This window comes from Puma concolor, chromosome D4 (genome assembly GCF_028749965.1).
Source record: "Puma concolor isolate L17-30 chromosome D4, mPumCon1.1.hap2, whole genome shotgun sequence".
Taxonomy (NCBI): domain Eukaryota; kingdom Metazoa; phylum Chordata; class Mammalia; order Carnivora; family Felidae; genus Puma; species Puma concolor.
In genome coordinates, this window is record NC_141679.1 from 44,105,739 (window position 1) to 44,131,853 (window position 26,115).

The window sequence follows — 26,115 nt, forward strand, 5'->3', positions numbered from 1 at the left end:
AAGGTTAGGAGAATTGAAAGAAGGACCCATTTCATTCAATGAGTTAACAGATATTCACTAAGCCTGGATTAATTAGCCCTTGCTAACTACTGTGACAAAAAAATGCAAATATATGATGGCTAAATATGATAGACTGTTTCTTGTTCACATAAAGTCTGAAATAAATCATTGCTCAGGATGGATTTCGAAGGTAGGGCCAAGAAGTGGTATTCTCGCATTCCATCAGCTAGAACTTGGTACCTTGCTAACACCTAACTGCAAAGAGGCTGAGAAGTGACCTAGCTGTGTGACTGAGAAGAAGAAAGGAGTTGGTTAGTAGTAAATCTGCCTCAGCCGGAGCTTCTAAAATGGAAGGCATCATGCTGTTAAAAACAAAGTTCCTATTAGCAGAGGCCTGGACTTGGGCCCTGAGAAAAAGTTACTCACAATGCTCTCTGTTCTTGGCTGCACTCAAAAAACAAACCTTCCATCTCCTCTGGCTCCTCTCTCAATCACCTTTATACTGGGCCAAATATATTTTTCAGGCACATGTGTTCAGATTTTTTCCCATTGGGTTTTGATTTTACCCAGAGCCACACATGCGGGAAAGAGGCATGAGCCAGAACCTAGGCTACACCCAGGAATATATTTCTGAGCATTTGCTCCTGGGGCTGCTCATTTATCCATACCTGTCTCTCCATTGCTCATCCTTCAGGGTAAGGACAGTGCCTGGGTGGCCGAACTCCTCTGCTGTAGAGGCATCACAAGGTAGCACACCATTGGATACCGACACACGGGTTTAGCTGTGCCTCACGTTCACCCTGTGACAAGGGCTGCCCTTGCTTATCGCTAGTGAGGCTCTATCTCCCCTCTTCCACATGACTTCTAACAGGAACCATAATCCAAAAGCTAAGGGCTATGAGATCTGAACTGAGCAAAAACGATTCCCTTCATGCTGCTGTTTCTAGGTCTGACTCTCTCGGACGGGCTTGATTCCTCATATTAGGCCCAGTAAATGGAAACACTTGCCTTTGTTTCCATTTCTTTGTTTCTCTTAGGCATGTATAACTAGGCTTAATCTCCTTCTCTCTCGCTCTTAGTCAGCTGTAAGAGAAATGCATAGATTAAAGGAAAGCCTAATCTATAAACCCTATCGGTTTACATCAGTGAGTGTGAATTTACTCTGCTGGCTGAGGCTGACTTGAAGAAGGGAAGAGCTGCCAGCAGCATGTGCCCACCAGCCTGACAGCCCAGGTACCCCTCACACTGCAGAGGCCCTGCCAGCACGGCCCAAGTCCCGTGGGACGTTTCTGCTTTGCCTACTGTGAAAGCCATTCTGAGTACAGCATGCCGTGACTTTTGTTTTTGAGCATCGTCTTAGCACAAACATTTAATTTATCATTTCACTCCCTCTGTGCATCTCTAGTCTTTTTTTTCGTCTTAATTAACTTCCATAATTAAAAGTCATACTCAGGGGCGCCTGGGTGGCTCAGTCAGTTGAGTGTCCGACTTCGGCTCAGGTCACGATCTTGCAGTTTGTGAGGTCGAGCCCGGTGTCGGGCTCTGTGCTGACAGCTTAGAGCCTGGAGCCTGCTTCGGATTCTGTGTCTCCCTCTCTCTACCCCTTCCCCGCTCATGCTCTGTCTCTCTCTGTCTCTCAAAGATGAATAAACATTAGGGGCGCCTGGGTGGCGCAGTCGGTTAAGCGTCCGACTTCAGCCAGGTCACGATCTCGCGGTCCGTGAGTTCGAGCCCCGCGTCAGGCTCTGGGCTGATGGCTCAGAGCCTGGAGCCTGTTTCCGATTCTGTGTCTCCCTCTCTCTCTGCCCCTCCCCCGTTCATGCTCTGTCTCTCTCTGTCCCAAAAATAAATAAAAACGTTGAAAAAAAAAATTAAAAAAAAAAAAGATGAATAAACATTAAAAAAATTTTTTTTCAAGTCAAACTCATTAACATGAATATAATCAGACACAAACCTAGGCATAGCATCACTTAGCAGCACTCACTTATTAGGTCATCATCCAGATGATCTAGAATAGGTTCATGTTGTTGCTGCTGGTGGTGCTGTTGTTGTTGTTGTTGTTGTTGTTGTTAGCTGACCATTAAAATCAAGGTCCAACTTGAAATTTTCAAATAGGAACTAGCAAAGGTGTCTTAAAAGAAATCTTTCCAACTCACCAGAATCAGAGAAATCAGTTACAGAAAAACCAGAAGAGTGTATTTGTTGATTTTCAAACCTGGCTGTGTATCAGAATTACCTATGAACTTGTTGAAAATGGAGATTATAGCTTCCATTCCAGGACAGAAAACTTTATCAGAAGTCTGAACTCTGTCACTGGCAAAGCTTCTCCTGTATACTGGAATGGCATGGTTATGCACATTGGATGAATCTGTTTCCTTGGGAACCACGGTGGAGTAAATCAAAGGGGACCTAAAACCATCTCACGGTTGCCTTACTCTTGGGGTAGGGAGAAACTTTGTGTCCCAAGTCAAAGTCGTTGCCCTGTGTGCTAGTTTTAAACCACCTAAGATTCAAATTTAGCAGGTCTGGAGTGGGACTCAGTAATATATACAAGCTTTTTCTAATAGATGTAAGAGGTTGATAAACATTATTTTCAGGGGCACCTGGGTGTCTCAGTTGGTTAACCATCTGACTCTTAATTTTAGCTCAGGTCATGATCTCATAGTTCATGGGTTTGAGCCCCATGTGGAGCTCTGTGCTGACAGTGCGGAGGCTGCTTGGGATTCTCTCTCTCTCTCCTTCTCTGTCTGCCTCTCCCCTGCTCAAGCTCTCTCTCTCTCTCTCTCTCAAAATAAATTGATAAACATTAAAAAGAAAAAAAAGAGAAACAGTATTTTATAATTACAAATACTTGGGTAACGTGATTTGTCTTAACAATGGATCATGAAGGTAGTGAGAAATGTACAAGTAGCTTCTGCAAATGAGAGTACCTCTAGTGACAGGACAAAAGGCCATTACTTTTGAGCAAAAACTCAATATAATTAATTAAGGGCTGGATTTAATTCAGTGACATTTGAATTTTATAGCTATACACTTGCAGCTATAAAAAAAAAACTTTATTATTAAAATTCCTATAGGAAAAATAACTTAGTAATTGTGAGCCTGAAACTCTCTGGTCCCTTACCTACTTTTCTCCATTGGCACAGTTGTTTTTATTGCACAGTGGGGCAATTTGTATTATAGCAGGAAGATTATGTTTTTAATAAGTACCCAGGGAGTTCTGAGACAGCCAGTCCACAGACAAGGATTGGAGATTCCGTATAACAAGCACCAGACTTTAGGTCAAAAATCTAGGTTACCCCTACTACCTGCTGCTCTGTGATCTTGGGCAATCCGTGAAGCCTCTCTGAACCTCAATTCTTTGATTACATAAAACAAGTACTTTACCTGCCTCGGGGTTGTTACAAAAGCAAAAACAAATTCAGAATACACATAGCATACGAAACGCACACATATATTCACTTACTAGATATTGATTGAGGACCTACCAATGTGCCCGGATTAGGCAGTAGGAATAAAGAAGAGAACAAGAGTGATGTGATCCCTGCTTTTATGGAGGTTACTTGGTGAGGGATGGGGACAGAGAATACACAAATAAATGATAAATTCGGATATTTCTTTGTTTATGAAGTTGGTGGTAAGAGACATAATGACTGGCCAGGGATAAAGGAATGCCTGATTTAGATGGGGTGGTTAGGAAAGGTCCCAGTAGGAGATATTATTTGCACCTGAGGAACAACTGAAGAAGACAGCCATGCAGAAGTCTGTACCTAGAGGCTCTCAGGAAAAGGAAGAGCCCTGGTACATGAGCCGATGTTTCAGGAAGAGAAAGGAGGTCAGTGTGGCCAGAGCAGTGATTGATGGGGAGTGTGGCTCCAGTGAGGTAGGAGAGGTTGACAGTTGGGCCTGAACCCATAGAGGACACGGTTGGTTGTGAAAAGGAGTTTGAAGTTTTGTTCTACGCACACTGATAAAGCACTGGATAATTTAAACTGAAGAGTTACATAATCGGATTCATGTTTGAGAAAGATCACTGTAGCTGTCACAAGAGGAGACTATAGTGACAGGTGGAAGTGAGATCAGTTAGGCTGTGCTGCAGTCCAGCCGGAGAAGGTAACAACATTAGATTATAGCGACAGAGGGGCGGGGTTAGACTTAAGGTATATTTGGAGTTAGAGCAGGGAGCTTTCTGCAGGTAGGGAGGTAAGGAAAATACGCTGGGATTTATTCACTGTCATTCCAGATTATTCCCCTATTACCACCCTGTGTTATTCTTGGAAACCATCATAGTTCAAAGTCACTCATCTCCACTTCAGGTCTTACACAGTCTCGTATATATGGAGTACATACAGGTGAGATAAGGAAAAAGACCCCTAAACAGTCAAAATAAGGATGGAAAGCCTATGCACGTATTCAGACCTCACTCAAGCTTCTGCCTTGGAACATAGTTTTAATGAGCTTAACAACCTATACCTAGAGCACAGTTAAAAGGGAAGAGGAGAAGAAAGAGGACAGCTTGTAACAGGAGGCTGTGTGACAGTGCAGGCAGGAATGATGGATAAATAGATGAGGGAGAAAACATAAAGTATAAAAAGCAAGTTAAATGGCATTGTTGAGTTAGGGGTTTCTTCACAGTTAATGAAGGTACAGAAGAGGGAACAACCTTGTAGTGTCCTGCCTATTAAATGGTTAAAACAAAACTAAATCCATTTGGCTTACAAAGAAGTAAGCTTAGGGTACATAAAAAATGATTTCATGTGGACCCTTATTTCCCCGAGGTGCTTAATAAATGGTTCTTTTAATTGTATCTTGCGGCCGTGTACACAAAGTGCTGGATTTTTATTCCCAGCTGATAAAGGCCCATTAAAATGTCACGTACACAGAACCTCTACTTCCGGGAAGGTGGCGCACATGCACTTGTCCCCATTCTTCTTGTTAAATACAATTAAAATCCATGGCGACTGTACATAAAACAAACTGAAGACTCAAAGGTGGAGAGGAAAAAGCAGACTGGCTAGAGACCTCGGGGACTGTGGTACTACACAGTTGTTACCTCCTTGGGTTCTCTTTTTGCCTCCTAACTCCCAAACTCAGAGCTGAAGAAGCCAGCCATCCGCAGATGCAATGGGAACACGAAAAAAATGCCTCAACTGAAGACCTCTCTCTCTAGCCAGAGGACTGGGAAAGGGGTGGCTTAACCAGACAGAAAATTTTTGGGAAGCTCTACCTCAAAACAAAAAACCATGATTCATTGCCACCCACACCAGCAAAGGCTGAGTGGGGAACCTAGACTTCACCTCATCTGATGTGAAGTGATTGTTCCTCAGTACCCCCATGGATGTGGTGTCAGAAAAGACAGATTTCATCCCCACAGGGTGAAAAGCAGGGTAGAAAGCACATTGGGAACCTGGAATTCTACCCTCACCTTGTGACACCTTCTTTACCCTTTACGCTGGAGTGGTGTTACAGAAGGCCTCTTGGAGAGTCAGGACTTTCACCTACTACCCAACAGCACTAAGGCCCCTCCCACAGTGGAGCCAGTAGAGACCACGTGGGGAGCCAGAAGTCCCACCACTGCTCTGCTCGGCAGTAATGAGGAGTCCCCCATTTGAGTGACGAAGGAGGCAGCTGGAGAATCTGGACCTCTATTTCCATTGGGTAGTAATAAGGTGGCCCTTCCCTGCTCCCCCACCTTAGTGGTTGCAGAGAAAGCCAACTAAAACAGTAGGCTTAAATAAGATCCAGATTTGCATAACGTAATATGAAAATGTCCAAGTATCAATTAAAAATCACTCATCATACCCCAAACCCACTATCACCACTCTTACTCTGCATTCTTATTCAGTTCTAGCATTCTTACTCAGGGCTGGAAGCTCTATCCAGTGAAATAATGCAAGAAAAGGAAATGAAAGGCATACAGATCAGAAAGGAAGAAATAACACTATTTGCAGACAAAATGATCACCTACTTAGAAAATTATAAGAAATCCACCCACAACAAGTCCTGGAACTAACATGTAAGTTTAACAAGGTTACAGTATATACAAAAATCAGCAGTATATCTATGTACTGTCAGTGAACAGTGAAATTGAAAATACAATGTAATTTACCATCCCTCAAAATCAAAATAATTAGGTATAAATCTAACAAAATGTATATAGAACGTGTGTGTCAGAAACCATAAAACACTGATGGAAGAAGTTAAAAGAGATCTAAATAAATAGACATACAGTGTTCGTGTATTAGAAGATTCAACATAGAATGTCAATTCTCCCCAGATTGATACAGTAGTTTAACGTAAATACTGTCACAATACCAGTAAGAGAAAGTCTTTGCAAACCACGTATCTGACAGAGGACTAATATCTAGAGTGTAAAGAACTTGCAAAACTCAACAGAAAATAATATTCCAGTTAGACACTGCTCAAATGACACGAAGAGACATTTTACCAAAGAGGATATAAAGACAGCAAGAAAGCACGTGAAAAAATATTCAACATCAGTAGCATCAGGGAAATGGGAACTCAAACCACAATGAGATATCACTGCACACCTATCAGAATGGCTAAAATTAAAACTAATGGCAACACCAAATGCTGGCAAGGATGGAGGGAAACTGGATCACTCATACGTTACCGATGGGAATGTGAAATGATATAGCCACTCTGGAAAACAGTTCAGCAGTTTCTTTAAAAACTAAACATGCAACTACCGTATGCCCTAGCAATGGCACTCCTGGGCGTTTATCCCAAATGAATGAAGACTTATGTTCGCACAAAGACTTGTACAGAAATATTTATAGCAGATTTATTTAAATAGACACATCAGGAAACAACCCAGATGTCCTTCAACAAGTGAAGCAAGCACACAACCATGGTACCATTAGAGACCCCATATAATCTCCAAAGAATTATTCTGAGTGGAAAAAAAATTTTTTTTTAAATTAGAGTACTATAGGATTCCATTTTTATAATGTTGTTGAAATGACAAAATTTTAGAAATGGAAAAGAGATTAAGAGTTACCAAAGGATTAAGGCAGGGCTGGGGCAGCATTTGGGCTCCTTTAGTGATGGGAATGCTCTTTAGCTTAACTTATCAATGTCAATGTCCTAATTATGATACTATAGTTTTATAAGATGTTACTATTGGGGGAATCTAGGTAAAGAGTACACGAGATTGTGTTATCTCTTACAACTGCATGTGAATGTATAATTATCTCAAAGTAAAAAAACTGATTGAAAACAAGAGGCCCTTGGGGCACCTGGGTGGCTCAGTCAGTTAAGCCTCTGACTTTTGACTTTGGCTCAGGTCATGATCTCATAATTCCTGCGATCATGCCCCACATCAGGCTCTGTGCTGACAATGCAGACTCTACTTGGGATTCTCTCTCTGCCCCTCCCCTACTTGTGCACACGCTGTCTTTCTCTCTCTCAAAATAAATAAATAAACATTTTTTTAAAGCATAAAAAATAATAAACCTTTAAAATAGAATATATACTATCATTTATTAATTTAACGATAAAATGCACAAATCACAAATCATCCCAGCTTGTTAGATACTATTCTCCATCTTCAGATTCTTCGATCTTTGTTCTTTTTCTGTCAGTTCTATGGTGGGCGAGCAGGTGGGTGGATGGCTGCTATATTGTGCAGTTACAATTTTTTCAAAGGAAAACGTGGTTAGTGGGAAAAGCCTTGGTATGCTAGTTATTCATTGTGGGTCATCCCATGTTTCAAGTGAATGACCCAAGCCCATAGCCACCATTTAGTAAAATCTCACATTCCTTCCCACTTTCAGGAAAGCCACTAGTGAAGACATCACGAGTGACTGTGATCAACACTGAGGAGCCTGCAATCACAGCTGATGTAGGAAGCACCATCAAAACAGTGCCAGGAGTGAATGTGACCATTAACTGCCAAGTTGCAGGTGAGAAATGTATTCATGTGTTAGTTGACGTGTTCAAAAATTAATGGAGTCTTGTGCTAGGTCAGGGGATACAAAGATAAATACAGATTCTATTCTTAGGGACTCAGGGCTAATAGGAAAGCTAAGGAAAGAACCTCAGTCACCCTGAAAATGGAAAAGGCTACAGAAGTTTAGAGGAGGAAAGATGAATTCTGGCTGGGATGAGGTGGTTTCTTATTTCAGCCTTGCACACTGATAGAATGTGAACATGCAAAGATGGGGGCAAAGAGTGTTCCAAGCAAACAAAAGATTGTGAAAAATTCATGGAAGTAAGAAAGCCCCAAGATAGAAGCAAACGGTATGTGGTTGGTCTGGCTGGAGCCCAGAGTACAGAAATGGTGTGGAGGGGCTTAAACTTTAGGAAGGTGGGTTGTAACTATGCCATGGGAGACCTTAAATGCTTGGCCAAGGAGTTCAGAAAAAGGTGGGTGGAAAGTGACATTAAGGAGCCATACTTCCAGAGGACGAAGCCAACAGCAGTACATAAAATGGATTGAAGATAGGAAATACTGGAACAGAGAGGCCCATTAAGAAGCTGTCATAGTAGTTGGGGCACCTGGCTGGCTCAGTCAATAGAGCGTGTGACTCTATTTCAAGGCTGTGAGTTCGAGCCCCACGTTGGGTGGAGAGATTACTTAAAAATAAAATCTTAAAAAAAAAATGCTGTCAGAGTAGTTTAGAGAAGAGGTAATGGGGGCCTGAACTCAGGGCACTGGTGATAGAAAGGTAAAGGGTAGAGGAACATGAGAGAGATGGCAGAGGTAAGACCAGCAGGAATCTGGAGCTTACTCTCATCAAAAGTGGGTAGAAGTCATTGATGAAAACATCCGGTGCTGTTAGTGGTGATACAGGAATTGCCCTCCAGTTGGCCTTGCAAACCCAGAGGCCTATGGGGAACAGAAAGTCAGAGGAAAGTGGAGGAGTGGTAGACAGTAGGGGGTGGTAGTATGCTCTTTATAAAGATACTTAACCTCTGATTAAAAAACAACAGGGGTGCCTGTGGCTCAGTCGGTTAAGTGTCCAACTCTTAATTTTGGCTCAGGTCATGATCTCATGGTTCATAAGTTCAAGCCCCTCATTGGGCTCTGCACTGACAGTGTGGAGCCTGCTTTGGATTCTCTCTCTCCCTCTCTCCCTGCCCCTCCCCTGCGTGCGCGCGTGCTCTCTCTCTCTCTCTCTCTCTCTCTCTCTCTCTCTCTCTCTCTTTCTCTCTCTCTCTCTCTCTCTCTCAATAAATAAACCTACAAAAAAAAAAAAAAAAACTACAAAACCCAGATGCTGATCCTCCCTTCCTGTGGACCACTACTTGGTGACATCTACCCTAAAGGTTTTCACTGCCACAATGCAGAGCAATGCATTGTACCAGGGCCCAGCTACAGTCCCCTGCTTGTTGTCCTCAGTGGCTGTAGCCTGCTGTGGCACACCCAAACCCAGGTTACCCAGTCATGCTCAGTGTGCACAGTGGACAGGCATTGGCACCCTGTTCTGGGGCTTTCTCGATCTCCAATCTCTACCCCATTACCAGAGGCTTTACCTCCACTTAGGATTTATGAGCCAGATAGCCCATTTTCATTTTTTTAATATAATTTATTGACAAATTGGTTTCCATACAACAACTGCCCTCCTCAATGCCCATCACCCACTTTCCCCTCTCCCCCACCCCCCATCAACCATCAGTTTGTTCTCAGTATCCAAGAGTTTCTTATGGTTTGCCTCCCTCCCTCTCTGTAATTTTTTTTTTCCCTTCTCCTCCCCCCATGGTCTTCTTTTAAGTTTCTCAAGATCCACCTATGAGTGAAAACATACGGTATCTGTCTTTCTCTGCCTTACTTATTTCACTTAGCATAATACCTTCCAGTCCCATCCATGTTGCTGCAAATGGCCAGATTTCATTCTTTCTCATTTGCCAAGTAGTATTCCATTATATATATAAACCACGTCTTCTTTATCCATTTGTCAGTTGATGGACATTTAGGCTCTTCCCATAATTTGGCTATTGTTGAAAGTGCTGCTATATAACTCTCAACAATAGCCAAATTATGGAAAGAGCCTAAATGTCCATCAACTGATGAACGGAGAAAGAAATTGTGATTTACTACACTATGGAGTACTACGTGGCAATGAGAAAGAATGAAATATGGCCCTTTGTAGCAACGTGGATGGAACTGGAGAGTGTTATGCTAAGTGAAATAAGCCATACAGAGAAATACAGATACCATATGTTTTCACTCTTGTGTGGATCCTGAGACACTTAACAGAAACCCATGGGGGAGGGGAAGGAAAAAAAAAAGAGGTTAGAGAGGGACGGAGCCAAAGCATAAGAGACTCTTAAAAACTGAGAACAAACTGAGGGTTGATGAGGGGTGGGAGGGAGGGGAGGATGGGTGATGGGTATTGAGGAGGGCATCTTTTGGGATGAGCACTGGGTGTTGTATGGAAACCAATTTGACAATAAATTTCATATATTGAAAAAAAAGTGCTGCTATATAAACACTGGGGTACAAGTGCCCCTATGCATCAGCACTCCTGTATCCCTTGGGTAAATTCCTAGCCGTGCTATTATTGGGTCACAGGGTAGATCTGTTTTTAATATTTTGAGGAACCTCCACAGTTTTCCAGAGCGGCTGCACCAGTTTGCATTCCCACCAACAGTGCAAGAGCAGATAACCCATTTTCAAATAGGTAGGAGGAAAATCTTACTCTAAGGCATTTTGTTTCCAAACAATGGCCAGGCTGGTTTTCTCTGAAATATTCTGGTAGCTCCAGGAAATCAGAAATATAAATCTCTGTCATCCTACATTAGCTTCTTTTTGTAAAGCTTCCCTTGGCCTGCATGTCCAACCTCATCAGCAAAACCTTCCACAGCCATACCCCTTCAGGCCCTGTAGTCCCAGATGAAGAGTCAGATAAAACCTCTGACAGGGCTGCCCTTCATGCAGGGACTGCTGGTGCAGGTAAGGCCTTCTGTGCAGAACCATCATTCCTCACCTGGTCACTGCGAGCACATGCCTCAGCGACAGAGCACTGACCGGAGATAAAATGGACCATGCCGGCTCTCTTCTTGATGGGTGAGGTTGGTAGGAGTAGAAGAATGGGGATCAAGGACAGCGCAACAAGGAAGTGGGCACTTAAAGGCGACTGAGAGAAGCAGAATCCAGGCAAGGAAGTATTCACCATGGGGAACCGGGGGCACTGAAACCAGCTTTGGCCAATTCTTCCATGCCACCTGGTGCCCTGTCTCCCTGACTACATCCAGAGACTCACTCTTGGTGACCTTATCATGAGATCTCAGGTCGTGCCCAGTTTTTGCCTGGCTGGGCACATTACAGTCTTTATTTTTATTTTTATTCATAGAACCATTTGTGTTAATCGTGGTTAACCAAAATGAACCTGTGTATCTCTGTCATTATGCCTTTTGTTAAATAAGATATTTATTCAGAGTGGTGGGAAAAAGGCTACTTTTGATTACACAGTTGGTCTGTGAATTTGCTGGACAAAGAAATTACCCTTGAGTCTCCGGTCAAAAGTGTTGTGACACTCAAGGGCATTAGGAATGACTTTTGCTTTACTAATACAGTGGCTCTGTGGCTTTCTTAGGGTATAATTTATTGGCTGTTTTATAGTCTATATTCAGAATATGACATAATTTATGTAGATTAACTTCTGTCCTTACATGTTAGAGTTGTTAGCCATTTCTCATTAAATAACTTTTTGTACATATACGCGTTCAGTTTGTAAGATGCAGCCTCACAAATTCTTCCCAACGCTTAAACATAAAAAATATTAAGCAGTGAGTGTGATGAGCATTCTTCTTGAAAAGTGATCCAAACCACTGTACTACTCACACACTTTTTCTCTATTTGAGTTCAAAAAACTTGGTAGGAGATAAAGGGTTAGGGGAGGAGGGAGTGTTTCAGTCATTTGGGACTAGCATGTACAAAGGTCCTGAGGTAGAAAGAACAGGCTTCATCTAAAGGAGTAGAATATGGCTGGTGTGGCTCTAGTACAGAGAGCAGAGAAGAAAGTAGCACGACATGTGGCTGGAGGGTGGGGGGCAGCAGGCAGGGGCTAGCTCTTACATGCTCTCGTAGATTATGGTACAATTTGGGATTTTATCCTAAGAGCAAAGGAGGCTTTGGAAGAGCTTAGTGGGTAAAATCGTCAGGACTGGTGATATAGAAATAAACAGTTGAGGAATCAGTGATGGGCAGGATATTCATCAGGATAGTCCAGACTCTGATAAGAAGTAGACTCCCAAATGTATAACAGGTCAAACACAATAGAAGCTTATCGTTGTTTAGCTAAGAGTCCAAAGAGCGGCTGCCCCACACAGTCATTCAGGGTCATGGGATGCTGGCGGCTCTGTTATTTTCAACATATGCCTTCCAAGGTGTCCCCAGGGGTTATCTCTAACCTGTCAACCAGAACAGGGGAAAAACAAAACGTGGAAGGTGGTTGAGAAGGCTTTTGAGGTCCACACCTAGAACCAGCACGCATTGGCACTTCTCACAGTGCTTCTTTGCCACGTGGTCACTCACCGCTACAAAGGATATTGAACAGTGTAGCCTAGAGGGGTACCCAGGAAAAAGAAGAAAACAGGTTTTATGAACAGCTGTCAGTGTCTGCCACCGTCAGTGTGGAGAAGTGTGGAAGGCTGAAAACCTCCTTTCCAGACTTCAGCAGTTCTTTAGAATAATTGCCAAGGCTGCCATTTAAGTTACTGTATCCTTTCCTTTTCTTGCACCAAGCCATCGAAGAAGCTTCTAAAGTGCATCATGTCAAGGAGCACCTTGCAATGAACACCCCATCTCGAGATGCTGACAGGCTGCCAAGGAGCAAGCAGCCGTTCCAAATGTAACAAGTGGTTAGCAAGAATATCCTGTCTGGGATTTTAAAAAGTATTGTGGCATCACCCTACCTAGCAGCTCTGTGAAGATTAAAGGCACTAAAGCCTTATAATCCTATCAGGTTACAACCCATTATCACCACGTTTATTGATCCTTTCAAGCCACAGGCAGGGCACTGTTTTGTTGATAAGATATGCCATGGAGGAGAAAAAGTAAAAGCAGAGATTTTTCCCTCCCCTGTTTTAGACAGAAATCATACCAAGGGAGTCCAGAGTGTGGAGCCTGTCCAAGTAACTTGTCAACAACATAGCTTTGGATTTTGCTCTGTGGTGGAGTATATTTTCTGTCATTTTTTAGACATTTCTTTCGGTAAAATGTGTGGTCACATCACAACAGCCTAGGGAAAAAAAAAAAAAAATCTCCCGCAACCTGACCAGCTTCTCAACAAAAAGGGAGCTACCAAAGCCAGCACACGTGGGTTCTAGAAACCCCTCCTAACAATAACCTGGGTGTTATAGTTACAGCAGAAAGGTTAACTCTCAAAGTAGAAAGTAAGGATTTGACAGGGCAGAGACAATAGTGTAGCAATTCTGATCTTCTTTAAAGAGGCAGTAGGGTATGTTGGAAGACAGACGGGGATCTGTGGCATTGAATGTAGGAGTTTGGATCTCCACCCGGCCATTTGTACGTCACTGATTGGGGTGAGTAGGTCGTGGGGTGAGGAGTAGGAAGGGACAGGGGCTCTGTCCCCTTGTAATCATTCAGGGATCCAAACTCTCATCACTGTAGGCAGATTTCTTAATCTCTTTGAAAAATGTGATTATGTTTATAAAACGTTTGGCTTATAGCAAATGTTCACCAAATGTTTGTTTCTCCTCTAGCACGTTCAGGATGTTTTGCACAGTTCCTGACGTTTGCATATTACCCATGTTCAGGTATTCTGAACAGTAGAATTAAGCATGTGTATCTGGTACCTTTTCAAGGGACACTGGCTTCAACAATGGCTGGTGATGTTTTCTCAAGTGTCGTCGTCGTCTCTTGAGGAGAATAGAGCTCTATGAGGCCTCACTTATTTTCCCCTCTTCCTTTCTTCTGTGTTTATAAGATGTCAGAGTCAATCATGAAAAGAACTCAAAAGATTCTAAAGCATCTTTCTGGTGTCATTTTCTGCCTAAGGCCCACAGTCCCAGACAGGAAGCCCCTAAAATGTGACACCAGACACAGCTCCTCCATCAGCAAATTCCCAATGCGGGTCCATACTTGAGTGAGCCTGAGAGAGATTTGCTCATAAATGTATTAAAGAACAATTCCCACGTAATTTCTCCTCTTTTGGCACTGCTGTCACCTCTATGGTTTTAGTTGTACAGAGACTGGGGACAACCTCTTTCCACCCTTTGCTATCCGGAATATTTCTGTCTCCCAAGAGCCCTCCTCCCCTCACCTGAAGAACTCAGTCCTTTTGGTAAGCACCCTGTCTTGTTCTGGCAAACACCCCGAGATCATGGGGTTACAGGAATAGAAGAAGCTTGCACCCACTTCCTGGGGAAGTGAGGAAGGGCTCCAGGTCTCTCTCCCTCCGCCTCTTGTTTCTCACCTTTCCTCGCCCTCCCCATTTCCGCTCTCCTCCTACATGTCTCTGCCTCTGTAGGAGGATCACAGGTGCTTGCTTCCAGAGAAGGACGCCCTGCAGGAGCCTTGCTACGGGATTTGTCCTTGTTGCGGAGAGAGCTTCATGAGTGTTGGCACTGGAGACACACACACCACCCCATCAGCACAGCTATGGGGAGGGTGTTCAGTCCCCTCTCCCCCCGACCCTCCCCCATCCCCTTCACTTAGTGAAACTGAAGACCCACTTAGTCCAGCTCTCTTACTTGGCCTCTCTCGCTCTAGAACAGCCTTCATTCCTATTGGGGATTGTGTGCTTGCTGCCCACAGCAGTCCTCGCAAGAACATTCCAGCATACGTGCTGTGTGAGCAATTCATAGCGAGGGAAATACTCGCAGAAAATGATTTGTAGGGCCGCGTTTATCCTTGTGCTTTCAGGAGAGAAATGGCAGGGAATGTTTTCTTCAGCTTACCTTTCAGAGGCCTTCTCTTGAATCCTGTGGACTTTTTTTTCCCCCAACGGAAAAACTGAGCTCGGGGTCCAAAGTCCAAGCTGGCATGGCTAAGCATCATGATTCTCTTGCTCTCCCTAGTGGTGCTGCAATGAAAAATCAGCTTCTCTGCCCCTTACCTGCATCTTTTGTCCAGGTATATTCAGAGGCCATGCCGACCTGGTCCTTTTCCTGCATTTGAGCATCAGGCATCACGAGGTATGCCTCTCCCTGATGTGAACTGAAGGATGAGGTATCTAAATCTTCACTCCCTTTCAGCTGCCCTGCCTCCTCTTTCCAGCCAATTTGGTGATCCTTAGTGATTCTCACTCAATTATTGGTAATCTGAATAAAAGAGAAAACCAGAAGGTTACTCCTCTGTTCCTCATAATAGGGAGGGAGGCCCTACAGATCTTGGCCAAACATTTTGACCTTCATCCACTGCTCTAGGCCCACCTGAGGCAGCAGAGTCACCAGGATACCAGTGAATTCACACAAGGCAGTTCATCATTAGTGAGGGAGTGTGAGACCTCCTTCCTACCTCCACCCCACTTCCCACTACTGGAGCTCTCAGGAGCAGCAAGTGCCCCGGGGTCCATAATTAGGGCTCTTGATCTGGGTGTTACAGAATAGACTGCTGATAAATTCTTCATCAGGTTCAAGGACAAGTGACAGGTACACAGGTCTGTATTCTCACCAGCAGGCTGCCCATTAAGGGTAACACTACCCTTGCCCCAAGGGCAGAATCCAGCCCCAACTCAGGTCAGCACAGGACTAAGGACTGAGCCCTTTGACTCTTCCTGGTTTTGACACACCCCCCCCCCCCCCCCCATTGACCAGGATTTGACATTATAAACATAGGCTGGATACATGCCCCAGATTTCTGAGTAAATTTTTTGAGCTGGGCCAACAGGCTAAGTGGTGCAAGAAATGGAGCTTTCTGCCCCCCAAAGCCCTGTGAATTGATGCCACAGATTTTTCTGTCTCCTGCCTCACTCAGAGCCCAGCTTCCTATGGAGCCTTCTAAGCAGACTATCTCAGAAAGCTCGTCCTGAACCGGGGCTTGCTTACCAGCATGTCAACCATAGGGAAGCTTCCTAAAGAATTAAGCCCATCTGCTTGTCTTAGCCTACTCAGGCTGCTATTACAAAATATCCATAGACTAGGTGGTTTAAGTGTCCAAAATTTATTTCTCACAGTGCCGAAGACTGAGAAGTCTAAGATCAAGTGCCAGCCCATCCAGCTCCTGCTGAGAGATCTTTTCCGGGATTGCAGTTAGGGATCTTACTGTGTCCAGACATGATGGAGAAAGAGGGCTAGATCTCTGGTCTCTCCTTATAAGGGCACTAATCCCATCGTGATGACTCTACCCTCATGACCTCATCTTAACCTAATTACTTCCAAAGGCCCCCACCTCCAAATACCATTACATTGGAGGTGGTTAGGACTCCAACATTTGAATATGCGGGGAAACACAAATGTTCAATCAATGACACCCCTAGAGGAGGACAGAGCCCAACTTCTAAAGGCAGGTACCCTATCCTAACTCCTAAACACACTCCCCAACTCTCTCTCACAGACAAGAAACTTGGATTGAAGAGAGAGCACTTTCTTTTTGTCACTCCCTTTTGTCTCTTCCTCTGTGGTGCTACTGACCATAGTTCCATGTTTTCTTGTTCTAAGAAAATACATAGGCTTGGGGCACCTGGGTGGCTCAGTATGTTAAGCATCTGACTCTTTTGGCTCAGGTCATGGTCTCAAGGTTTGTGAGATCGAGCCTCACGTTGGGCTCTGTGCTGACAGCTCAGAGCCTCCTTGGGATTCTCCCTCTCAAAATAACTAAGCCAAGAATTTTTTTAAAAAGAAAAAACATAGGCTCCAAAAAAATAGAGGCATGTTTTCTACGTGTGGTGTCAATTCTGGTAAGGTTCTGGCACTTTCGTTTGTCTAGTCCATGAACATACTAATATTTTGCAGCTTTTAACTTTCTATTGAAGTGTAATAACCTATACAGAAAAGGGTACCTATCATAAAGGTACCAAGCCCACAGAACCAGCCCTCAGGTCAAGACACAGAGAATTACCAGCCACCAGGCCCTACTTCCAGCCCCTCCCCATTCATCCCTTCCTCTCTGAGGAACCATCACCCTGATGGCTAACAACTTAGATTGATGTTATCAGTTTTAGTTTTTCACTTCCAGAGATGAAATCATACAGTGTGTACTCTTTTGGGTCTAGCTTCGCTTACTCACTGTTAATGTTTGTTTCATGTAGTTGTCAACCGTTCCTTTTCACCGAAGTATAGTTCTGGTTCTTAGGTTTATCGATGCTTTCTGCAAAGAATTTGGGTACTTTCCTTCCACCCTGGCAAGCGTCCTTTACCAGCTACCCGCTTCCTGTTCTGTTAACTGGCCTCTCTCTCTTCCTGCCTCATCAGTGTGAGTTTTAAAAGGCAAGAGATCTTGAGACCACGGAGAGGTCAGAGGCATTATTTAGTTTGGCCAAAGGACGGTAGAAGACGCCCAGGCAGCTGCTTCCTGCAGAGTAGCCCCTGGGAGGGCCCGCCGAACCGCCAGAACTGCCTCCGGGGTCACCTGAATGTGTTTAGCTGATAGAGTTTATTGTTTTTTTTCTTCCTAGGTGTGCCCGAAGCCGAAGTCACTTGGTTCAGGAATAAAAGCAAACTGGGTTCCCCTCACCATCTGCACGAGGGCTCCTTGCTGCTCACAGACGTGTCCTCTTCAGATCAGGGCCTCTACTCCTGCAGGGCAGCCAATGTGCACGGAGAGCTGACGGAGAACACACAGCTGCTGATCCTAGGTAAACACCACGAGGTTGGCTGCCCCTGCTGGACCCCATGGGGGTGACTGTCTGACCCACCCTCCACCCCCCTTTTCCCCTGATCCAATTAAGTACTTAAAAGCAATGTCCCTTCCCTTCTCTCCACCTTTGGGCCTTCCAGTAGAAAGAACACAGACTTGGGGGCCAGGCAGACATCAGTTTGAACCCTGGCACTTACTCACTGTGTGACCTTGGCTGGCTCACTTAGCCTTACTAAGCTTTAAATGCTGGCCTTGACACGGAGACCTGTACAATTAGGATTGCCCGCATAGGAGGAGGGGGTTGTCAGCTGGAGCTACAGAAGCAAAGCAGTTATTTTTAATTTCTTCCGTGGTCAGGACTTCTTTGAGAATCAAAGGAAAGTGCTAGATTAGCCCCTCCAGAAGAATTCATACATGCAACATTTTTCATATAATTTCGGAAGGTTCCTAGTCCAGCCCACATAAAGTCCACACAGGTACCCCACCACCGCTCCCCCCACCCCGCCCCAGTCTTAGCCCCTTCCACCTGCTAAAACAAAATCCTGCAAACTGGGTGGCTGATAAACAACGGAAATTTATTTCTCATACTTCTAGAGGCTGGAAGTCCGGGATCAGGATGCCAAGACTGTCAGGTCCTGGTGAAGCCCCTTTCTGGGTTGCAAACTGCTGGCTTCTTGCTGTGTTCTCCCATGGCAGAAGGGACAAGCCAGCTCTCTGGGGTCTCGCTTATAAGGACACCAATTCCAATCATGAGGGCCATACCCCACCCCTCCCAAAGGCCCCATCACCTAATACCATCACCTTGGGGAGTTAGGACTTCACATATGAATTTGAGGGGACACAAACATTCAGACTGTAGCACCCCCCAAAACAGAAGAGCCCCTGGCTAAAAAGTCTAACACAGTTCTTGGCATGACATGGGTATTTAAAAATAACAACCACTGGGACATCGTCCCACATTCCCTGTTGCCCAGTGCTGGCCTCAGCCATGTTGCAAGCAATAACCCCTTTATCCCCTGGACAGGGGACCCTAGGCTTATCTTCCCCATCGGGTCTGGACCTTAGAGGGATGCAGTAAAAAAGCTTATTTTTGTCTTACCTTTTTTTTAAAAAAACAAGCAAATATGAGAGCACTTTTTATTTTTAAAACAAGCAAATTTAAAACTAGCAAATATGCTAGTTTCCTCAAGAGACAGCTACCCTTCTAAGAAGAAAGAGAAAACTGTGGGAAATATGAATAGTCACACCCCATACATACATACACATACATTATAGACTTCCTTTGGGGAAAAATAATTAAACTTTATACTTGCATTTCCATACCCCCAGTTGATGCTACACCAAAGCTTCGGGGCTCGAGCCCCTGCCCACTCAGATTTCAGAGAGGCCCAGGTGGGTTTTCATCTCACCAGTGGCTACATAAACCTCCAGTCATCTGAGAAAGCCCCAGAAGATCAGCTCCGTGAAGGGTGTCATTTGTTCTGCATTGGGTTTCATCCGGCTGAGCTGCGTGCGAGGCTGGAGCCCGGGGCCCAGGGACTCCTGCCCCACGCTGAGCTACGGTGCTTCACTGTGGGTTTTTCCTCCCTAACAAGCCTTGCTTGTCGCCTGTGCTGACAGGGATGAAAGCCTAGGACGTGTAGCTGCTACTGTGGGTCTGCCAGTGAAGTGTGCTTGTTCCTTGAGCCAGCTCTGGCAGCATCACAACCATAAAACAGCGTGGCTGCGAACATGTTGCTGGACGAGCGTAACATCTTCCCGTTTTAATCAAACGTGGCGGGGAACAAAATCACTATTTAGACTCTTAAGTTTAGGGCTTTTCTTGATCAGAAGCCTCGGTTTATGAATCGAAGTATTTTTAGTTTTGTAAGTACTTTATGAGCATAGAAATAATGTCTCTTTTTTTATTATTTTAATCGGCCAAAAATTTTTAAACAAGGGACTTCATGTATAAAACTGAGGTTTCAGGGGTACCTGGGTGGCTCAATCAGTTAAGCTTCCAACTTGGGCTCAGGTCATGATCTTGCATTTCGGGAGTTCGAGCCTCACATCGGGCTCTGTGCTGACAGCTCAGAGCCTGGAGCCTGCTTCCAATTCTGTGTCTCCTTCTCTCTCTGCCCCTCCTCTGCTCGCTCTCTCTCTCTCTCTCTCTCAAAAATAAACACTTAAAAATATTAAAAACTGAGGTTTCATGCCAATACCTGTGATTAACCTGTAGTGTGGAGACTTGAAGTGTAATGAGACTTTCATTCATTTATTCCTATAGCCATTGAATGAACATTCATTACATGTGGCCTCTAAATTCCATCTCAAGCTATAGGATAAATTTAAGAGGTGACCTCTGCCCTTGGAGAATTTATAGTTTCCCTAGAAAGATCGAATGGACATGCACCAAGGAAGAAAAATTAGATAAAAGCTGTAAGGGCATTAGGAGGGGCTGACACTTGGCCCAAGAAGATCTGATGGTTTTGAAGATGGGATGTAACCTCCATTTTTGGCTTTTAGTAAATAAGCAAAGGTTTCTTGAGTTAATATTCTGGAAGGAATACTCAGTATTCAATTTCAGTATTCTCAAGAGAGCATTAAAAAGGATGAGAAAAGGAGAGTCTAGGTTAGAGTAAACTGCCACCATCAGTTCCTAAAATCATAGTATTTCAAACTAGGCCTGGGAAATGATGAGATTCCTCATCATTTTATAGACAAGGAAAGTAGGGCTCAGAGGGATTAAGTGACTTGCCCAAGGTAGTGAATGACAGAGGGCTCCTGAGCCCAAACATGATGTTTTCACCCTATACTATATAAATAGTATTTTAAGTTATATGCAATATGTATGAAGACTTTATCATTTTTAAACTATTTTATATATATATATTTTAATAAAATCTCAAGCTCATCATTGTTTTCTACGTGTGACGGTCTTTTGTAGTCAAGGCAGAGTAGACAGGCTTATTTCTGAAGCAGACTCCCGAGCCACTGTGACTTACTTGCCACTCTTAGAAGTATCTGAAAAATGACAGGCACATGATAGGTCCTCACTGAACACCGATGAAATGACCATCACTTGCGAGAGCAATACTCCTGCTTCTCTTTAGATTCCAACAGGTGCTCTAGAGACAAAGGTGGGGTCCGCCCTGGGAGATGTAAGGAGTGGGGAGACAGGATTCTGCTGCTTTGCCTGGAGAATCTCGGGTCATCTCACCACAAGACTCAGTAGGTGCTCATCTTTTTAGTTGTCCAGTGGAAGTGACAGGCAGGCCCCTATATTTCCCATTTTTATCACTTTGGTCTCTGGTTAACTGTGACCACTGATGACTTCAGCCCTTGTAAGATTTTGAAGCACAAATCATCCCTGTTCTGCTTATCTGGTCCTTACCTGGGCATAAAAATCCAGACCACAAAGAAGATTAACTTTGTCAACTTCATAAACCTTTTTCTTCATGGGAATAGTCACCCACAGGCTTCTTTTAAATAAGGAATTCCTGTGGTGATGTGTCTGTATATGTGGGGACAGTAACAAAGTGCTCTAAAGGATGTCGTAAGAGTTGAATGAAAAAAGAAACGAAAACTATTTAACACAGGACTTGGCATATAATAAATGCTGAAGAAGTGTTGGCTTTTTAAAAGTGTTTTTATAATTTTGTTTAATTTGCCTACACATTTATAGGAAGCCAGTGGTACTGTGGTATAAAGTGGTATACAGTAGGAACTCCTAAAAATCAACATACCTGATTCTTATTACTGACCTTATTGTTTTGGGCATCAAATATTAAGCTTGAAATTCAGACTCACCTTGATAGGCACTGGAGGCAATCAGTAATGCTCACCTCACACGTGGATACACATAGGTGCATGCCCACCTCTCCTTCTCCCCTGAACACAGCCTTCATGCTTTAACCTGTCTGACTCCCCATCTGCCTTCCCACAGATCCCCCCCAAGTCCCCACACAGTTGGAAGACATCAGGGCCTTGCTTTCAGCCACTGGACCGAACCTTCCTTCAGTGCTGACATCTCCTCTGGGAGCACAGCTGGTCCTGGATCCTGGGAATTCTGCTCTCCTTGGTGAGTCCAATTCTCTGGAACGTTGGGCAGAAATCCAGGGCTGGACAGGATTTATGGATGGGTGACTGCTTGCAGGTGGGAGGGAGGCAGCAGTAGGGGGTAGCCAACAGGAAATCACTAAATTGCCTACAGAATCCAGACTCACCAGTGGAAACTTGGCTGACTTTCCATGTGAGGTGAGTGCAGATCTTAGTCTGGACTCTAGCTTGTCTAGATTCCAACATGGCTCCTTTCTGAATCCTCTTGGGCTGATGCCACAGTCCAGATCCTCTCAGTCAGATTGACTCACTCAACAGTAAATAGCAAAGCAGTAAAAATAGCTCCTCCACCCCCCTCTCCCCTTGCCAACCATGCCTCAGTATGCCCCCATGACCCTCTCACAACTAAACTAGAGCTATAATCAGCTTTCAAGAAGAAAAAGCTAGACAATTCTGTTTAGGCCAGCTGTCTGTAGGTAGGGCCCAAAACCAACCCAGATGGGCTCCTCCAAAGCAAGTGTTTAAAAAACTTTACCGAGTACAACTTCCCTGACACCTGTCATTGGGAAGCTTCACCAAGTTATTGCCCATACGGCTGGTGCCCTCTGGTAGCAGAGAAGTATTGCAAAGTCATCCTGCCCTGGGCCCTTCACACCAGAAACATGGAGATGCCACAGGAACCTCTACACTCCAGTCATGACCTCTGGAGATGGTCACGGTGGAAAAGAAGAAGTATCTTCCATCAAAGGCCTGGGGAAAAAAAACAGGTCTACAGAATGGGGGACATCCTCATGCTAATTCTTTTGTGGCCCCAAATGTTGATAATGGTGACTATGCTAATGGTGACTTTGGCTCAAAGTTGAAAGTTTCTCTATTCTCATCCCCACCGATAAGCAAGGAACAGGAAGCCAAAACGTTCCTAATCATATTGGTGATTGCTTATCAACATGGCCACAGGGACTGATATCTCTAGGATGACAACACAGGAAGATTACCTTCGGTTCTTATTATCATCTAAAATTAACAAAGAATGCTCATAGCATATGACCACGTGGCAAAAGCTTACAATTTTTTTTATTTCTGATCTTACCTTAAGAATAAGACACAGAGGCAATGACAAGTAGCCCTGTTTCCTGTAAGTTACACAAGCGTGGCATTGAGCTTTTCTACATCGTGTTGATCAGAATTCATAGAAGTTTCAAATTGCTTTTTTGTTGGCTTATAAATGGCAAATTTATTCTAAATTAATGTGAGCATAGTAAACTTTTTTTATTTTAGACTCATCACTATACGAAATTGTCATAACTATTAATCATAGCCCAGTCACTAGCAGAGTGCACAGCAATTGTTTATTTTCAAGTTTCAACAACCTTGGGACACTCAGGTGCCAGTCAGCATGCTGGAAAAATTAACCTGCTCATATTTTTCCATGATAGTTTTACTTTCTTTCTCCCTTATTCTGGAATAATATTTTGTCTCATTGTTGCCATTAGCAATAAGAACTTATTGTGCTTTATGCGGCTGCATTCCCTTGCTAGTCTATAGTGCTTTGTTACCTTAGACTGGTATTTAAATCTAACAGTTAAGAGACACCTTAACACCCTAGTTCACATCCAGACTGCTCCATTTGAATGAGACAGTGAGTCAGTAACCATAAAGGCCCTGAATGTAACTTCTTGGGCAACACGGACTCTAGCAGCGAATGTTGATGTCGTGCCAGCACTATAGAAGTAAGAGGGATCTACATGGAATTGTGGAGATGAATTAAGAAATGACGTCAGGTATCAAGACTCTGAAAAGTAGGTCACTTGAAACATACCAGGGCCTAGATCTGTTGGTCGAATTGCTCTTATTTAGACTAGTTCCCATCCCTGGCTCCTCTTGGTGGCCCTTTTAGACCAGAGTGTGTGTTCTGGGTACAAAAATAGGTCAGGGAGGCAATTCTGTGTAGCGCTGCTGAGAACTCTGAATGGCAAACAGTGTCAAAGACTGTTATTAGACTAAGGAAATAGATTTACTGTGTGGGAAATGAGGACAGATCTTTAGAGGGCTTTAAGTAGGAAAATGATATAGTAAAAGTAATATTTGACAGACTTAATCTGATATTCTGTAAGAGTAACCAATAGTGGGAGCAATTCAAGGAAGAAATCCTATTTTGAGAGTAACAGATGTTCTAGACCGGGATGGAAATATGTGGCAAAGATACTGTTAACTGCCCCTGCCACAACCTACACATTTCCAATCAAACATGACATTCTTTTTCATCAGCCCAGGTGCTGCCTTGGAATTCATTTTAACATTCCCACCAAGCATGGTGGCAGTTGATATATAGGATGAAAGTCATTTGTCAACCCCGTTGTATCCAGTAAACGGTGACATTCCTGTATGTGTATTTCTACCATCTATCAGACCGGTTGTCTGCATCAGATTCAGAGAACTTCGTGATTCTGTGGCATACGGACAATAACTCATGGACCTTGATTCTCATGTTTTCATGGCAGAAGGAAAAAAGGGAGATGTGAGGTTTTTCAGAGCCATAGATCAGAGCTAACTCTTCTTGGTTAAGACTCAAGTGTTGAGATTCCCAGTGGGTGGGCTATTCCAATAATGACTATTTTAGTTGACAGACACTCTGGCATTGACCTCACTTCAAGCCACTGCTGGAACTTTCAAGAAGGAATGTTGATTGAGCAACATGTGCATGGGCCTATGTGGGACTCACTTTCCATAACTGTAAGTGAAGACTTGGGACCAGTGAGTCTCTGTTGCTCTCACACCCTTTGTTGTATGACACAGACTTAGAAAATGCCCAGTGGAGGCTCAGCCATGCAGAGTGGACCCAACCTAAACAGATTCATTGTCCTAGGCAAGACGGGTGCTGATTTTCTTTGCCCTTATTTTACAGCTGTCCTTTGTGCTGGGAGGCCTGAACTGTGCCAACTGCTGTGTATGGAGGGCAAGGCCCATGCCACCCCTTTTAGTGGTCCAGGTCTAGGTCCTGGGGCTCCAATTTTAGAGCAGCAGCATCTCAGGCCTCCCTGTAGCACCTACACCTTTTGGCAGCCTTCTGTTAAAAATTTTTTTGGTTGCTAAGACTCAAAATTAATATTTCTCACAGTATCATTTATAGGGCATTAGCATTTGTATTTTGCAAAAAAAAAATAACTTTTATTGGAGTTTCCCTTAGAAGAGCAATATATTTTCATTGTAGAACAATTAAAAATAGAAGCAAAAATAAAAAACTAAAAATTGTCTATAGTTGCCTAGCCCAGATAAAACGAGTACAAATATCTTTTTCCAGCCATTAATATACACATCATACATACCTTTTGTCTACAATGAACTCATACTCTATATGCTGCTTGCAACTTTTTTCACTAACTGGTATATAGCAATTATCTTTCCATGTCTCTATGCTTCTATAGTTTTAATTTTGAGGGCTGTTTTGGTAGGAGGTATCATACATTCAACCAACTCTAATGTTGAACTTTTAGATTCCTTGCAATCGTTTGCCAATATAAAAACATAGATGTGGTGAATATTCTTATTCTTAAAATGTTTGTGTACACCTCTTGGCATAAATTTCTAGAAGTGGAATTATTATGTCAAAAGTTTTGTATATTTTAGTTTTTGCTCTTTTCAAATTGCCCTCCAAAAAAGCGTTATCTATTTATATGTGCACAGCACAATGTGAGAATTCTCACTTCCCTAAAATATCATCAACAGTATATATGACCAAGAGTTTTTACATTTACCATTTAAATTGGTAAATACACAATAGTATAAAATACAATATGAAAATTCTGCCATTTAAAATTTTTATTTACGATGTTTAAAAATTCTTGGTTTTAATGTTTATTAATCGTTTGCATTCATTTATGAGTTGCCTGTTCAGGTCCTTTTTCATTGATTGGTAGAAACCTATCTTACTTTAATGATTTGTAAGACACAATACATATTTATATATGTTTGACATATATTTGACATAAAAGTTTTTAACAGCCTTAATGAGAGATAATTGGCATTGGTATAAATAAATACAACACATTTTAAGTCTAAAATTTGATGTTTTGATACACAGATAAATCCATGAAACCATCACTGCTGTCAACATAATGAACATACTCATCATCCCCAAAAGTTACTTTTATAAAATCATGACTTCACACCTTTGCCCCACCCCTCATCTACCCCCAGCAACCACTGATCTGCTCTCAGTATAGATCAGATTATATTTCTAGAATGTTTTATAAAAGGACCCATACTGTAGGGAGAATGGCTTCTTTTGCCCAGGATAATTATTTTGGCATTCATCCATATTGTAACATGCAACAGTGCATCTTTTTGTC

General features: G+C 43.3%; 1 protein-coding gene across 6 annotated transcripts in view; it reads left to right on the forward strand.

The window, feature by feature from the left end:
- The window catches only part of ADAMTSL1 (ADAMTS like 1), an 885,884-nt gene that overhangs the window by 794,001 nt on the left and 65,768 nt on the right, over positions 1-26,115 (forward strand). For all 6 annotated transcript variants that reach the window (XR_015243567.1, XM_086685377.1, XM_086685374.1 and 3 more), the window contains 3 exons: positions 7,797-7,925; positions 17,547-17,726; positions 21,654-21,788. Coding sequence is in view for 5 of the 6 variants with exons in the window: in XM_086685377.1 (XP_086541503.1) it covers positions 7,797-7,925; positions 17,547-17,726; positions 21,654-21,788 (444 nt within the window). In the remaining variant the exon portion in view is untranslated. The remainder of the gene's footprint in view (positions 1-7,796; positions 7,926-17,546; positions 17,727-21,653; positions 21,789-26,115) is intronic.